Below are 16,317 nucleotides of genomic sequence, written 5' to 3'. Positions count from 1 at the left end.
GCAATCTGTTAAATATGTTCCTTCAATTCTTTCTGCAAGCTCCATATTTGGAGCCTTGTTTCAGAAAAATGGAATTAAAACATCTAATAAAAGTCCAATCTCAGCACAGCATAAAGTAGTGAGAGAGACTATGTGACCAACATAGGATTGCCTATTGTGTGTCTTGCTTTAGTTGAAATACAATCTTACTGTATCAGCCACCCATAGGTGGATCCCACCACTTAACACTAGTAGTGTCTGTCTACTTTGTTCTTCCACTGCTGATTGATATTTTAACTAGAGATGAGAGAAACTGAGGCTCGAAGTTTGGAAACCAAGTTCCAAAAACAATATTCAGGTTCTAGGTTTGAGGGAATGATGAGTACAAACCAGCGAGCAGCCCTATTATTGGGTATGAGTGATGCCCAGCCCTTTGTGAGCCGGTACAGTGTCTTATCAGCTCACATTTGGAGTAAAATCAGAATGATCAGATGTAGTGTGCACACACAGACCCCTACAAAAAATGCTAACCCCGCCCATCCTGCCTTGGAAGTGTTTTGCTTATGGGACATTAGTATAACACTTCTGGGGCAGGGTGGGTGGGGATTATATTGTTTGGGGAGTTTGTGTGTGTATACTACATCTGATCATGCTGACTTTATCCCAAATGTGAGCCTATCAAACACTGCACGTTGCTCGCACAGGGCTGAGCATCAGTCATATTCAGGCACAGCACTGCTCACCTGAGTGGTTCGTACTCATCACTCGCTCGAACCTTGAACCCGAACCTTCAGGTTTTTTTGGAGTTTGGTTTCCAAACCTCCAGCCTCGATCCTTGAGCTTCAGGTTCACTCATCTCTAATTTATACCAATATTGTGAACATCAAAAAAAGCCATCACCAGAAGTGATGGTAATTAGTGATGAGCAACCACTAAATAAGTGCTTGGTACTTGAATTGAGATGGTAATCTCAGTCAATGAGAAACTCAAGCATTTTTTTCCGAGAACCCCCAGGAATGATTGCGATGAGCATGTCGAGCAGCAACAAGATACTAAATCAAGCATTGAGCATCTTGAGCACCCTTATGCTCGATCGATTATTGAGCAGTGAAAAGCACACTCGCTCATCAATAATGGTGATCAATTAAAAGTGTACATGATGGATAGGATTCTAGTATTCATCTCCTTCAGAGGCCAATAAAAGGAAATTTTATAACAACTAAAGCAAGACATCTGAAAATGACTCAAAGATGGAAACATGTACTTTTGCACTAGTTTATGCTGCCCTTAGATGAGTCAGAATAAATTTCTTTAAACTATATTAAGAATGAAGAATGAATTAGGATTCAAATGATACAATTTTCAAAAGTGGAAATTACATTAAAGAGTTTTCCCCTACACTACAAATTATATTCAATAGGCATAATTATATTCATCTGATTAGAACTATAGTCACCAATGTTGCTCCTCCTCCGCACTCTACAGCATGCCATCCAACTAGGGGCATTACAAAATGGATTCAGCTAATCAGTAGCTGTCAAATGTTGATTCCCAAAGTCTGGCATGAAATGCGGCAGAACATGCAGAGGTACAGATACAGTCCAGGAGGTGACTACCGTTTTTTCTTAAACAACTTTGGTCCAATTAAGTATGTTGTAAAATAGGAGACAACCCGTTTAAGAAAATATGTATCTATTTGTTTTTACTGATATAGTTCTAATTTAATCTTCTTTGCTAATTTCTACAATTCCAGTGGAAAGTTCTTTTGTATTTCATTTAAAAAAAACCCTTACAATTTTAGTCTACTTTGCCTCTTCAAAAAAAATTAATGGATCCTATTTTATTTATAACTCAGGCAGCAGGTCAGCCTATCCTAAACCCTGGTGGAACCTAATAAATACATAACCTCCAGAAAAAGCAGTAGACTGTATGATTGAGGTTACAGATCTGATATATTTATATATATATCTACATACACACATATATAGTACTTAAGCCTTTATGCGTCAATCTAGAAATGTACGGTAATGTCATGTAGTGTAAAAAACATGCACAATCTGTCCTAAATTCTAGCACAAGTTATAAATTTGAATACAATACAAACAAGATGTAATAGCAATAAAAGAAACCCAGTTGTAGATAATGAGCCATAATGAAACATTGTAAATTCCCATGTAACCGCTTCAGACAGGGGAACAAGTTCACGATTAACACCTTAGTGATACAAATGTTCTCTATCATCATAATGCAAGTCCCAAATGTTTTTTGACAAATGAAATGCATGAAGACTGGTCCATCAACTGAGTATAGAAGGCAAGTTTTTTTTTGTTTATAAATTCTTTGATACTTAATGTAGTAATGTAGTTAAAAACAAAGATTTAATGAAATTTGAATGAGGCCATTACCCTTTAGTCTCCAAACCTGACTTATGACCACTCGTTTTCAATGAGAACAGGTAGAAAAGGCACGGTTGCATAAATTGCATTCACTCTTTTTATTTTATTTTTTGTCATTATGATTTTTTGCTGTCTTTTTTTTATTTTCTACAAAACCTTTAAATATACAGAGTAGCAACAGACAGAACCTAGTCAAATAAAAGCTAAAATTACGCAAAATACTGTTCTTTGTATCATGCCACGGGAATAGATTAATCAACATGTTACAGTAGGATGGTTACTTTATCTGTTGTTCTACTAGAAAATTACGGTGTATATACAAAGAAGGTGTATTTGTTTAATCAGTTTAGCTCTAAGAAAATGATTTTGCATAAAATGATGGTGATCTCATCGAGTCTTATTTCGAGTAAAAATTGTTGAATGATTGAATGCTCAAATCATTGATGTTTTGCATTAGTGTCTTAAAAATTGAAATTTATGACTATCTATTGCAATTTTGTTTATTTAACAAATTAAAATAGATGAGTGAAAAAAATTGCATACAGCATGTTTAACTAATTGACTATGCAGACAGGAGACACATGCATCAAAACTCTATAGATATTATACAGAAGCATTTCTGAAGAGTTTTCTTTAAACAATTACTTACAAATTTACATTGCAACATCTCTTAAACAGTCTCCAATTTCCTATACCTATCATACAAGAACTGGTGTAACTTTGCACTTGTTTGTGTTTTTTAGAACTATCATGCCTAATAAATGAGTAAAAAGAGCACAAATATGGCAAAAGGGCCCCCAAAGAGAAAATAAATAATAATTGAATTTTACAGTCTCCCATGAAGTGTAGCATACATAGATGTAAGAAAAAAAATAATGTAAATAAATCTGCTTTTGCATATTAGTTTATATCAAAGTATACAGCATCTATAAAATCATCCCAGAAGATTGAAGGGTTTTTTTCTGTACAGTACTTGTCTAAATCTAATCAATTTATTTATCTTACTATCTTATATTATTGTGACAAAACAGGAAATCTGTTGGATTGCAGTCTCTTAGGTAACTTATGTCTTGTGTATTCATATCGGAGGGATCCTAGGGAGGTGGACACAAGCAGAATTGATGGCTATGCTTCCTTATTTTTTCATTTGCATCCATTTCTCTAATTACATTTCATAAGCTAAATTGTTTTATTTTATTCATTATACACTATAATTAAATATTAAATCACAATTTCAGTTTTACTAAACGTGTTCTACTATTTAATTAAGATTTAAATCTCTAATCAAAAATGTAGATTTTATTTTCCAAAATTTTAGAGAAGGTCTCGAAGGGGTTCTCTGTTTATGCATTTCAGAAATCATATTTGTGGAGGATGACTAAACTTTTCCAAACATTCTTGAATTCAAGAAGTTTTGTCTATAATTGGATATCCTAAAACTAATACTTTCTAATTAAACCCAGCTTTGTGATCAGCTAATTGTTGTGAGTCCTAATTAAGAAAACCCCTCTCCTATCAACTGGGGTCTCTGGGAAATTTACAGGTGGCAAAATCTTTTGCCAGCAATAGAAAAGAGAAATATACTACTAAAGGGTGGCAATTCCGATGGCCATTTAAGGCCTTGGTTCCACTTGCCTATAGCTTCCGATGCGAGAGCATCAGAAGCAATATGCTAATGGCCCTTTGCTGCAAGCGTCAGCTGATGGTCATGCGACTGTGATCCAATCTTGTGATTGGGTCACAGCTGCGGAGAAGAGGGAGGGAACACTTTCTCCTCATCTGCTCTCTGGCCTGTCTCTGCATATATTAAACTGCACTTGGATGACATATGAGTGCAGTGCGGTTTTCACATGCATTCATAGACTTGTATGGGTGCGTGTGAGCCGAGACTTGCTGCCAAACGTAGCATGCTCTGATTCAGTTCTCATGTTGATATGCCATGAAAACTCAATCGCAAATGGATACTGCCGCATAGTTTTGCACTAGAGTGAGAGCAATCTGATATTTTATCAGAATGCACTCGTCCGTGCAAAACGCAAGTGGAACCGAGCCTTAAGACACATACTGACTACTTCCACCACTTTGACCCATAGAATAGGAACATGAGTGAGAAACCTTACCCCTCTATGATAACCATATAATTTAACAGGAAATATGTTGGGGGCTTACCGAAGACAATCACAATATTATTGAGTAAAAAAAAAATAGTTTAGAGTCATCTATCAAGAAGGCTTAACGTAAAATCTAACCAATGAACTTTTGAGAAATTAAAATTTAATATTACAAAATCTGGATCGCTTGAATGGTTTTAACAGTTATGGCTGCTTTTCCTTTTTTTATGAACGGACTATCTAACTTTTGTTTATTTTTAAGTTAAAATATTTTTGGTTCATAGATTAATTTCTGACAAATATATTTGAAAACCATTTCATCATTATCTTCATATTGGCTCTATTAAATCTTATACAAATTGAACTACTCAAATTGTATCAATAATCTGTCCTTTTTGCAATTCAAAATACTTAATCTGTTTGCATAGTATGGAAACCAGTTGACTACAGAATGAATAAAAGACTATTGTAAATACTCTAAATTTGTATCAGGTAATTCTTGTTGCTAAACTTAGAAAATTTTATTTAACCCTGTTATGTATTACATATTATTTTACTATGTAATCATTTTTCTCTCCATAGTATTTTCTAAATATATACAGCTTTCTAAATTATCATTCTTATTAAATGGACATTGGATTGTATGCACTATTTATCATGTATTTTCAAAGAGATACAATAAGATAATTTCATCCCTAATTGAAAATATCTTAACTTTTGCTGAATTTGAAATACCTTGTGTAGACTGGACAATTTACACCAATTCCGTTCACGTTATTTAGTGTGCATAATTATAGCAATTCATGATAAACATCAATTAATGAGCTCTCAGATAAAATATACAGTAAAGATATGGCTATCTATGGCCTGAACAAAACTGAAGGCATTAAATCAATATAATGTACTATCTATTTTATAAGTAAATTTTATTTGGGATACTGTCCATATTCGCCTTCACCGTAGTGGACAATGCTGTTAACGATGAACGATCTCACAATCAGATATAGTTTGAATGCTATGTTACATGCTTCTGCATATGAATAACAACTGCAGTTTCTGTTCTATGAAATAGGCCGTAAAGAGTTCTTGAAACCATGAGTGAAAACAATAGCCAATGAATTGAAAGCACATGCAAGTAATAACAGTGCTCTCTACATATCACAATATAGGCAAGCAAACATGATAATTGCCTGATATGGAGGCAAAAAGTGGCAGGCAAAGCTTTTGTCTCTTTGGTGGCCCCCTTAAATTTCTGAGATATATTGATATGACTGTAAAGTTTTGCCTTTTATTCTTTCTTGTTTAGTATGAAAGGACCCTGTCACTTCAAAGAGCTTACAGATAAACTTCTCTTCTTGTTAAAGTGTTGACAGGAGATGGCTTGTACTCCCCTGTTTGCGTAAGGGGAATATCCTCAGGATTAGCTTCTTCACTTTTACTGAATGTAGCTGCATTGAAGGTCTCATACGATGCCAACTTTTTGTTCAGTAGATTCCTGTTTCGATCACCCATAAGCGAGACTTCACCATTAGCTAGCTTTTCTTGACTGTCTCGTTCATCAACAGGCATAAATGTGGAGAGCTTTGGCTGGTTCTTCGGTTTCCTTTCAGGTGATGTGCGAACTGGCATCCAACAGGAATCGGAGTGGCCGTATTCATCACATTCCCTTGTGCACTTTCCAGTTAAAGCTACATCCGGCAAAGGTCTCGAATCTGAAAAATAAAAACAAAATTCCAGTTTAATCCAGAGGGTATAATTGATTTTTTAAAGAATGAATAATTGTGCACTTCATGTTACTTTAGAGGTAAAGATATAGTTGTATAGAAATGAAGATTCTAGCAGCTTAAATTACTTTATAAGAAACAAAGGCCTGGATGCCTTTCTTGAAAATCATAATATTGCAGGTTATGTGCAGTAGATTCTGTGATGGGATATTGATTGCCAAATGTGGAGTCAGAAAGGATTTTTCCCTCTAATATGGAGTAATCAGTGTCTGCACCATGGGGTTTTTGCCTTTCTCTAGATCAACAACTTAGAATTAAAGTGAACCTGTCAGGTTCAATATGCACTCAGAACCACGGGCAGTTCTAGGTACATATTGCTAATCCCTGCCTAACTGTCCCTTTATACACTAGCATAGATCAAGGGATCTTTAGAAAAAGTATTTCTAAAGATCTCATATGATATGCTAATGAGTGAGGGGACTAGTTGCAAGGAAGTTACTTCCCCTGGCTAGTCAGCTCCCTTAGCATGATAGTACGCCCCTGTGGGCGTGCTAACATGTTACTGAATGTGCAGGGTCAGAAGATTGTCATGCTCACCTCTGTTGTTATCGCATCCGAGTCCTCGATTTCAGCTCAGTGCGCATGATCCCCGACTTTCGGTCATGTGCACTACAATGGTTTGGAGCCGGGATTCGTACAATTAGATTTATAGTGCACATGACCAAAATTCCAGGGTCACGCGCACTGATCTGAATTCCAGGACTCAGGTGCTATGGCTGCAGAGAGGTGAGCACGGACAACCTTTGATGCTGCACATTCAATAGCATGTTAGCACGCCCACTGGGGCATACTAACATGCTAAGGGAGCCGACTAGCCAGGGGAACTAATGCCGTGACTAGTCGCTGGCCTCATTAGCATATCATATGGCATCTTTAGAAATTATTTTTCTAAAGATATCTTTATCTATGCTAGTGTATACAGGGACAGTTAGGCAGGAATGAGCAATATTCACTCAGAACTGCTCGTGGTTCTAGTGCATATTGTACCTGACAGGTTTCCTTTAAGTTCATTGAGTTCAACCTATAGTGTACCTCCAACCTTAAAAACTATGAAACTATAAAAACTATCAGTGTAATTATATAGTTAGCACAGTTGAAAAACATATATCCATCAAATTTAGCTGAAGGAAGGGAGGTGATATGAATGAGAGGAAAGGGCATATAATGAGTTAACTCTAGAAGTCCCAGGAATTTCGAGCTCCATAGGGTTCCAATGGTAGAAATGTTAAATGACCCCTCTCTGGGACTTCTGGTGTTAAACAATAATGCATAACAATCTTTTAAGGCAAATCTTCCTGATCTTGGATGTCTATTCTGTAGAACTGTATACATTTATATAAGTGTTTATATTATTTTTTTTTCCAAGCATTTTGTAAAACCATTGATGGCTATGTGAAAGTTAAATAGTTCTCATAATAAAGAAGTTCTATCGACTCTGGAGATTGAACATGAGTTCACTTAGTACAGCAACTCTTTGAGCTTCTACTATTTTCTATGTATCGATTTTAGAACTATCTATCTATCTATCTTTCCTTTCATCTATCCATATATCTATCTCTATCATTACATACACATTATTAACATAAATATAATAATTGACAGATCATCAATCCTCTTAGTAAGGTATCAGTCCAGGTGTCTTTGACATTTACGTTTATATCCAGCCCTTTTTCATACTGCAGATAATCATTGTTTCTTCTGCCTATTAAATACCTAAAGGTGATGCAACGAACAAATTTTGACTTGATCAGTCACTTATGTGTCTGGGGTATCTTGACATTGCCCCAAAAATAAATGTTAAAGAAGAAAATGGGTGGTCTCCTTTTAGAACAGGATATGACAAATTGAAAGATCCTTTTATTATTATTGGAGGTAGCTGCGGCCTTCACTCTCTCTTTCGACAATACACCCACATTTGTCTAAGTCAAGTGCACAAGTGATTGTGTGACACGAGAAAATGTATTTGGCTGAACATTGTAATTCAGCCTTTCTTTCTGATTATTTGGCTCTAAGTCATTGACTTAAGGCCGCTTTACATGCAGCGATCTCGCTAGCAGGATCGCTAACGTGCGTACCCGCCCCCGTTGATTGTGCATCATGAGCAAATCGCTGCCCGTGGCGCACAACATTGCTCTGACCCTTCACACTACTTACCTGCCTAGCAACATCGCTGTGACCGGCGAACCGCCTCCTTTCTAAGGGGGCGGTTTGTTCGGCGTCACAGCGGTGTCACTAAGCGGCTGCCCAATAGAAGCGGAGGGGGCGGAGATGAGTGGGACGAACATCCCGACCACCTCCTTCCTTCCTCATTGTGGGCGGCTGTAGGTACGATGTGGTTCCTTGTTCCTGCGGTGTCACACATAGCGATGTGTGCTGCCTCAGGAATGACGAACAACCTGCGTCCTGCAACAATATTTGGAGACTGGGCAGCGTGTCAACGATCAACGATAAGGTGAGTATTTTTGATCATTGGCGGTCGCTCGTATGTGTCACATGCAACGAAGTTGCTAACAAAAACGGATGTGCGTTACAAATGTCGTGACCCCCAACGACATCGCTTTAGTGATGTCATTGCATGTAAAGCGACCTTTACCCTATAACTTTTAACCAACATATCTGCCAATTGTTAAAATCTAATCTTCAAGTTAAGAAGGTATAATACAGTATATTACAGAATAACTATTTAAAAGGGTTGACTGGAACTTCTCAGTTGCAGAGCTGCACAGCATGCTCCATAAACTGTATAATGGCTTCAGCTGGTACTGCATAATTACTTCTCTTCAAATATACAAAACAATTGAAGGTAAATATGCAATCCCTGGCCATGGTTATTACCCCATAGATGGAGCTGTGCTGTGCAGCTCCACAACTTAACGGTTACTTCCTTTGCCAGCAATAACAGATTGGCTGGTGTGTCTATCCTAAATCATCAATTCCTGGTCAATTAGTTATAAGTGATGAGTGCATCAGGAAAAATGTTAATTTGGTTGCTTGCAGATTTTCCCAGGAACTTTGTTATGCAGAGAAGTTATTCTCTACTAATTGTCGTGTAGTGCCATTATCCCTGAAGGGATGCTAACTTGCTCACAGTCCTGGCCAGGTTCCGTCCTCCCCTGCAGTCCCCCAGCCGTCCATGTGTTCTGTGGCCTTCTTCCCCTCCCAGGTCTGTGCATGCAGCCCAGGTCTGCACCTGGGAGTGTGTATAGGGCACGCACACAGCAGCCCTCCTCTAAAAGGGCCAGTTTCTTTCAACCTGTGTCTGAGACACACAATGTACTTAAGGCACTCTCCTATTAGGGGAGGTGCTTGTGCAAGAACTTTAGTTAGTATACTAGTGTGCTGCTAGCTAGTTGTCAGGTTCCCATGCTCCTGTCTCATTATCCCTGTATCCATCACCCAGTACTTACCTTCCTATTCCTATCTGTCCCTGCTGTGCCCACCATACCTGTTCATACAGTCTGCCTGTCTGCCTCAGCCATCCCACCTGTATTAGCCTACACCTTTGTTTATACCTGATTCTGTCTCCTGTCTTGGGGTTCAGCTGCCACAGTACTGGTCACTGCTCTGGGAGTGGTACCTGGCATCCAGCCCGCAGTAGGTGCTTAGTTAAGCCCCTCCCAGTAAAGGATAAGACTGGGTCCCCCCCTGTGGTCCAGTGAGTCCACTAATCCCACTCACTGCCACTACATTGGCCCTCAGCACTACATTTCCATTAATTGAATATCCTTTGCTATGCTCTAGCATCTCTGTAAATTGCAGAACAATAAACATATATAATAAAAACACTTAAAGAAACCTTATCACCTACTCTACTGCCCTTCCACTCTTCATCATCACTCTGTCTCAAATATAGTCACATATAGTCACAACGTAATAATGTCCTAGAACTTTTCTAGGCCTCATCATAGAGTCAGAAGTTCTGGCTTGGAATGAAGAGGCACAGGGATTCAGCATTAATGATGGTTATAAGAAGATGTAAAAAGGACCAGATGGGTAACAGTGAGGGGCCAGTGGGCCACAGCAGTGACCGGTATATGTTTTTTCTTTATTCGTTATTTAGTAACTTTTTGTGTCTCTTTGTTGTTCAAAAAATGCAGTTTTTTAGACATGGAGATGCCTCCAAAGTAGCTGATTATTACATTTGTATACTGTTTTAGCTGTCGTAATGTATCTTAAAGGTTGCAGGAAAAGTTTTGATATGTTTATATATCTCTGTAGCAATATATTCCAGATAATCATTAAAGAGCTTACATATGTCCTTAACAATAACTTTGAATTCAGCTTCTGCCCTGACTCCTCAAGGTTCTCCTCTCAGTGATGGATAACAGAAATATTGACATTTGTCAGCACATAAGTTCTTAACCTTCTGCCACTTGGGAGTAACACACAGCAGGTAGAAAATACACCAAGGAAACTCAAGTGTTCATCATTATACATCTATTCTTACTCTTCTACTCCCTTAAGGTATAAAATTGTATTATATTTTACTTTCTTATAAAGAGATTGTGTTATTAGGCTAGACTCAAAGCACTGTATGGCTAAAGTATGAAAGAAATAACTCAAGTTTCAAAGATACTGAAGCAGGTTACAGAAAGCTGGGGCTAGGGCTTTGTCTCTCTGCTTATATTTTCTTGTTTCTCAAAGAGCATACAGGGATAAAATGAGGCAGAAATTGTTTTGGACAGGCGAATTATTGGACAATGGCAAGCACAATGTTTGTTGGGAAGTAAAAGTAAGAAAGTACTACCAGAACCTATAGTGCTGGCAGAATGTTTATGAAAAGGAGGCAGTCACTCAGAAATAGCACTTGACATTTCAAACATTAATCTTTCTTATTACTATATTTGTTAGTGAGGATTAAAAATAGCAGATACTCACTTGGCACTGTTCCAGCAATGTTGGCATTGAGTCTCCCAGTGCTTGCATGACATTTTTTTGCCACATGTCGAGCTGTTCCAGCAATGTTGACATTGAGTCTCCCAGTGCTTGAATAACATTGTTATGCCACATGAGTATTGCAGTCAATCTCACACTTCATTTAGATGAGTCTTGAACATCCAAAGGAAAACTGTGAAAACTACAGTCTTCTCTTACTAGCTGTCCCTGATTGACTGCAGGCACCCATGACATATGAATGTCACACAAGCCATGGGAGACCTGGTACCAACATTACAGGCATTGTATGTATAGGAGATGGGTATTTTTATTTTGTACTGTGGAATTGGAATATAGTATTTAAGACAGGGCCGTCTGAGAAGGGGCAATATGGAAAACTTTAAGGCAGGTAGACATTAGGATGGTTTTATGGTTGAATAAAAAAATATGAAAATGAATTTAAAATTGAAATAAAAGGTTATTCTTAGCTTTCAAAACCCCTAGCATGCCCGCATCATTGGTTCTCTTGTTTGCCCATTTTAACCCATTGTATTAATGACACTTCTTCTGGACACATGATCTCAGCAGTCAATCATTGTGTGCAATAGATATGTCTGTGAAGTTGTGATACTACTAATAAGTGTCTGTAGCAGTTATGTGTCATTTGACACAATTTTAGTAAATACTAAAAAAGACAAGCTGGTGAAAAAGCAAGGGATATTCAAGGGATGTGTGGGGAAGTGTAGCACCCACAGGGCAAGGGGTTAACTGTTACTCATTGATGGGCTGGTGATGTTGGGTCTGGAGATGTCACAGATGGCCCTGCCCAGCTTCATTGCCCCGATGCATACAATAAAAGGGAGATGACGAAGAAGGATTAGATGATGGGGATAGTATGTCTCGTAACGCCACCTGTGGTACACGACCAGGGATTAGCCCCCGCTGCGGGTGATGTCCTCCAGGGCTGATGGTGTCGCAGCAAAGATAGCGCTGCTCCCCACAGGTGGAGTGGGCCCCGGGGAGGATGATGAGGGTTGTAGTGATGACTGGTACTGGCAATAAGAGGCAGAGCTGCTGCGGTTGCAGGTCTTTTTGCTCACAGTTTCAATGCAGCCTCAGGGTACTGGTCTCTGCCTTGATGGGCCCCAGCAAATCCTGGCTAAGTTAGAGGTAGCCACCGGTATTTGAAAGAGTCCTCTACCAAGGGATGTCCCTCCGCCATAACATGAAGCTTCGGTGAGTACACCACTTTCGCTTCTATCCCCCCATCCCATCTACCAACATTTTTAATCCCCAGATACTGGTTCCCATACACTTATATGGATACAGGATTCTTGACCGGATCTGGATTTTTTAAAAAATTAGCAGGGACCCACCGATCCCGTTCTCTATAAGTCCACTCATCTCTATTGACAACCAATTTTGAGCAGTAGAATTTAATTTTGGCATCTTAAGAACAAGTCATTTGTGAATTTACAGCAAATGTCAAATGAAACAAATATTTAAAAAAACTATTTGGCATATTAAAAAAAAATATACATTATAAAATGTCTATTAATTGGTAATTTGAAAATGTTATAAATATAAGTAGATGATCAATTGGTAATTGGTAAAGGTTATAAATACACTACAATGTGTTATTATGGGTCAGAAGGATTTCCTTCAATGTTTGCCAGAATCCCAAAGTTAACTTTTAAACACAATATTGTATATATACTGACCTGAGAAAAGTGATAATCTCTAGTATGAGGTTTATCTTTTTTTTTTCTTCTTCCCTTTCAGCTGCCAGTGAGCATCTAGCCACTGATAAGAGGTGAGTTATGAGTTTATTCTTGAGGGGATAATAAGGTTATATTGGCAATCCAAGGAAAATTGTCCAAGGCTTTAAAGAAAATTTTATATCTCTTTCTGCCTCAGTATGAGTAATAATTATTTTTTCCAGAAAGGTTTAATCAATTGGTAAGGCTGATATTGTGACCTATGGCTTTTTTTTATTATTGTACTTTTTTATTTTTTTTTCCTATTAATGTATAAATACAAAGACATACACATGCACACACGCACACACTTTACAACATCCCTCTGACCTAAAAATAAAATCAATCTTTCCAGTGTAAGGTTGGATCAAAACAGCAAACGGTAACTATTCTTGACAGAGTGAGGCTAGACTTTGAGCCTACGGGCCATTTTGTGAATATCCCTTTCTTGCTCACCGTCAACAAAATACTTTAAAAGAAATTTCACATCCAATCATCTGAGGTGGAAAAGCAGATTTGCTATGTTACAGGGAAAATATACCATTTATAAAAGTAAAATAAATATTTCCCTTAGGTTTCGAAAGCATGTCAGAAAAAGAAAAATCCCATAGGTCTAATAGTTTGTTAGCTTATATAAAAAAAAATTGAGAAAGCTTTTGGGATTATTATATATAACACTGTGATGTGAATACTGTTTTTTCCATTGTGTATTTGTAGTTTTGGTGAAAAAAATGATTTTTCCTGCATGTGGCGCAAAAGAAGAAAGGCAAGTTATAATATCAGTGCATTAAGGCAATGTTTACACGTTGCTTTCTTGCTGCATTTTTTTTAAAACAGGTATGGCAAGACAAAAATGTTTTTAAAAATATATAAAAGTTAAATCCCCCTTTTACTACACTAAATATTAAGAAATAATAACAAAAAAACAAACAAAACAAACCCACATACAGTGGAAACTCAGTTTACGAATAACTTGGTATTCGAGTATTTCACTAAACAAGTAAAGCTTGCGGTAAATTTGTAACTCAGTTTACGAGCAAGCTTTGCTGTACGAGCAAATACTCACCACACACACTTCCGGTTCTGTACTTTCACCATGCTCTGACTTGCTCTTGCAGTCCGCAAAAACACACACAAAAACGCACACACACATATTATACTCACCTTACCTTCCATCTCCGGCCTCGCTGTTCTTGTAGTTCGTCGGTACAGGATGTGTATCGGGTAACCATCGTAATGACGGAGGAACTGTCAGCCGCTTGTCAAAGGTAGCGCACTGACCAGAGGCAAGCGGCTCCTGCCTTTGATGTTCCTGCTCTGGCAGCGGAAGCTCCGGCATCGGTCTCGATGATTACCCGATACACATCCTGTACTGGCGAACTACAAGAACCGGGAGGCCAACGATGGAAAGGAAGGTAAGGTGAGCATAATATGTGTGTGTTTGTGTGTATTTGAATGGCACAGGATGGGACAAGTTGTGGAACGAATTGTCTGAGCTTGCATTATTCCCTATGGGAAATTTTGCTTTGCTATACGAGTAACTTGGTTGACAAGCACACTCCCAGAATCGATTGTTCTCGTAAACCAAGGTTCCACTGTATTTTTAATCATTATGTTCATAAAAGTCAGATCTATCAAAATATAAAATAAGTCTATCTGATCATTAAGCAGCGTAATGAGAAAAAAAATGCAGCAATTGCAATTTTTTGGACACTACAACAACAGGAAAAAAATAATATTAGGTAATCAAATTAACTCATATACCCCTAAATAATAACAATAAAAATATCAGACCTGGAAACAAAAAACAACACCTCACACAACTGCATATCCCCAAAAATTAAAACGTCACGGCTCTCGGAAAGTCAAGATACCAGAAAGATACTTTTCAAAATTTCTGATATTTTTTTCACAGCATAAACTAAATAAAATCTATATATATTTGTTATCTAAGTAATTGAACTGTCTTGGAGAATCGTACTGTCAGTTAAGTTTTATGGTGTAGGGAACACTGTAAATAACCCTTCCCCCCAGAAACAATTGCATAATTTCCCTTTTTTGCTATTTCACCACATTTTGAATTTCATTCATGCTTACCATGACACCATATGATAAAATGGATAATGTCCTTAAAAATAACAAATAGTTATGCAAAAAAACAAGCCCTCAGACAGCTACAGTTAGGTCCAGAAATATTTGGACAGTGACACAAGTTTTGTTATTTTAGCTGTTTACAAAAACATGTTCAGAAATACAATTATATATATAATATGGGCTAAAAGTGCACACTCCCAGCTGCAATATGAGAGTTTTCACATCCAAATCTGAGAAAGGGTTTAGGAATCATAGCTCTGTAATGCATAGCCTCCTCTTTTTCAAGGGACCAAACGTAATTGGACAAGGGACTCTAAGGGCTGCAATTAACTCTGAAGGCGTCTCCCTCGTTAACCTGTAATCAATGAAGTAGTTAAAAGGTCTGGGGTTGATTACAGGTGTGTGGTTTTGCATTTGGAAGCTGTTGCTGTGACCAGACAACATGCGGTCTAAGGAACTCTCAATTGAGGTGAAGCAGAACATCCTGAGGCTGAAAAAAAAGAAAAAAACCATCAGAGAGATAGCAGACATGCTTGGAGTAGCAAAATCAACAGTCGGGTACATTCTGAGAAAAAAGGAATTGACTGGTGAGCTTGGGAACTCAAAAAGGCCTGGGCGTCCACGGATGACAACAGTGGTGGATGATCGCCGCATACTTTCTTTGGTGAAGAAGAACCCGTTCACAACATCAACTGAAGTCCAGAACACTCTCAGTGAAGTAGGTGTATCTGTCTCTAAGTCAACAGTAAAGAGAAGACTCCATGAAAGTAAATACAAAGGGTTCACATCTAGATGCAAACCATTCATCAATTCCAAAAATAGACAGGCCAGAGTTAAATTTGCTGAAAAACACCTCATGAAGCCAGCTCAGTTCTGGAAAAGTATTCTATGGACAGATGAGACAAAGATCAACCTGTACCAGAATGATGGGAAGAAAAAAGTTTGGAGAAGAAAGGGAACGGCACATGATCCAAGGCACCCCACATCCTCTGTAAAACATGGTGAAGGCAACGTGATGGCATGGCCATGCATGGCTTTCAATGGCACTGGGTCACTTGTGTTTATTGATGACATAACAGCAGACAAGAGTAGCCGGATGAATTCTGAAGTGTACCGGGATATACTTTCAGCCCAGATTCAGCCAAATGCCGCAAAGTTGATCGGACGGCGCTTCATAGTACAGATGGACAATGACCCCAAGCATACAGCCAAAGCTACCCAGGAGTTCATGAGTGCAAAAAAGTGGAACATTCTGCAATGACCAAGTAAATCACCAGATCTTAACCCAATTGAGCATGCATTTCACTTGCTCAAATCCAGA

General features: G+C 38.1%; 1 protein-coding gene across 4 annotated transcripts in view; it reads right to left on the bottom strand.

The window, feature by feature from the left end:
• Window positions 1-617: 617 nt before the first annotated feature.
• PCDH7 (protocadherin 7) overlaps window positions 618-16,317 on the bottom strand; it is a 1,104,634-nt gene continuing 1,088,934 nt past the window's right edge. For all 4 annotated transcript variants that reach the window (XM_075346946.1, XM_075346947.1, XM_075346948.1 and 1 more), the window contains one exon: window positions 618-6,198. In XM_075346946.1, coding sequence (XP_075203061.1) covers window positions 5,822-6,198 — 377 coding nt within the window. In that variant the 3' untranslated portion in view covers window positions 618-5,821. The remainder of the gene's footprint in view (window positions 6,199-16,317) is intronic.

The sequence above is a fragment of the Anomaloglossus baeobatrachus genome, chromosome 1 (genome assembly GCF_048569485.1).
Source record: "Anomaloglossus baeobatrachus isolate aAnoBae1 chromosome 1, aAnoBae1.hap1, whole genome shotgun sequence".
Classification (NCBI taxonomy): Eukaryota; Metazoa; Chordata; class Amphibia; order Anura; family Aromobatidae; genus Anomaloglossus; species Anomaloglossus baeobatrachus.
The sequence above is the reverse complement of the archived record's forward strand: the minus strand, read 5'-3'. Positions and strand labels throughout refer to the sequence as shown.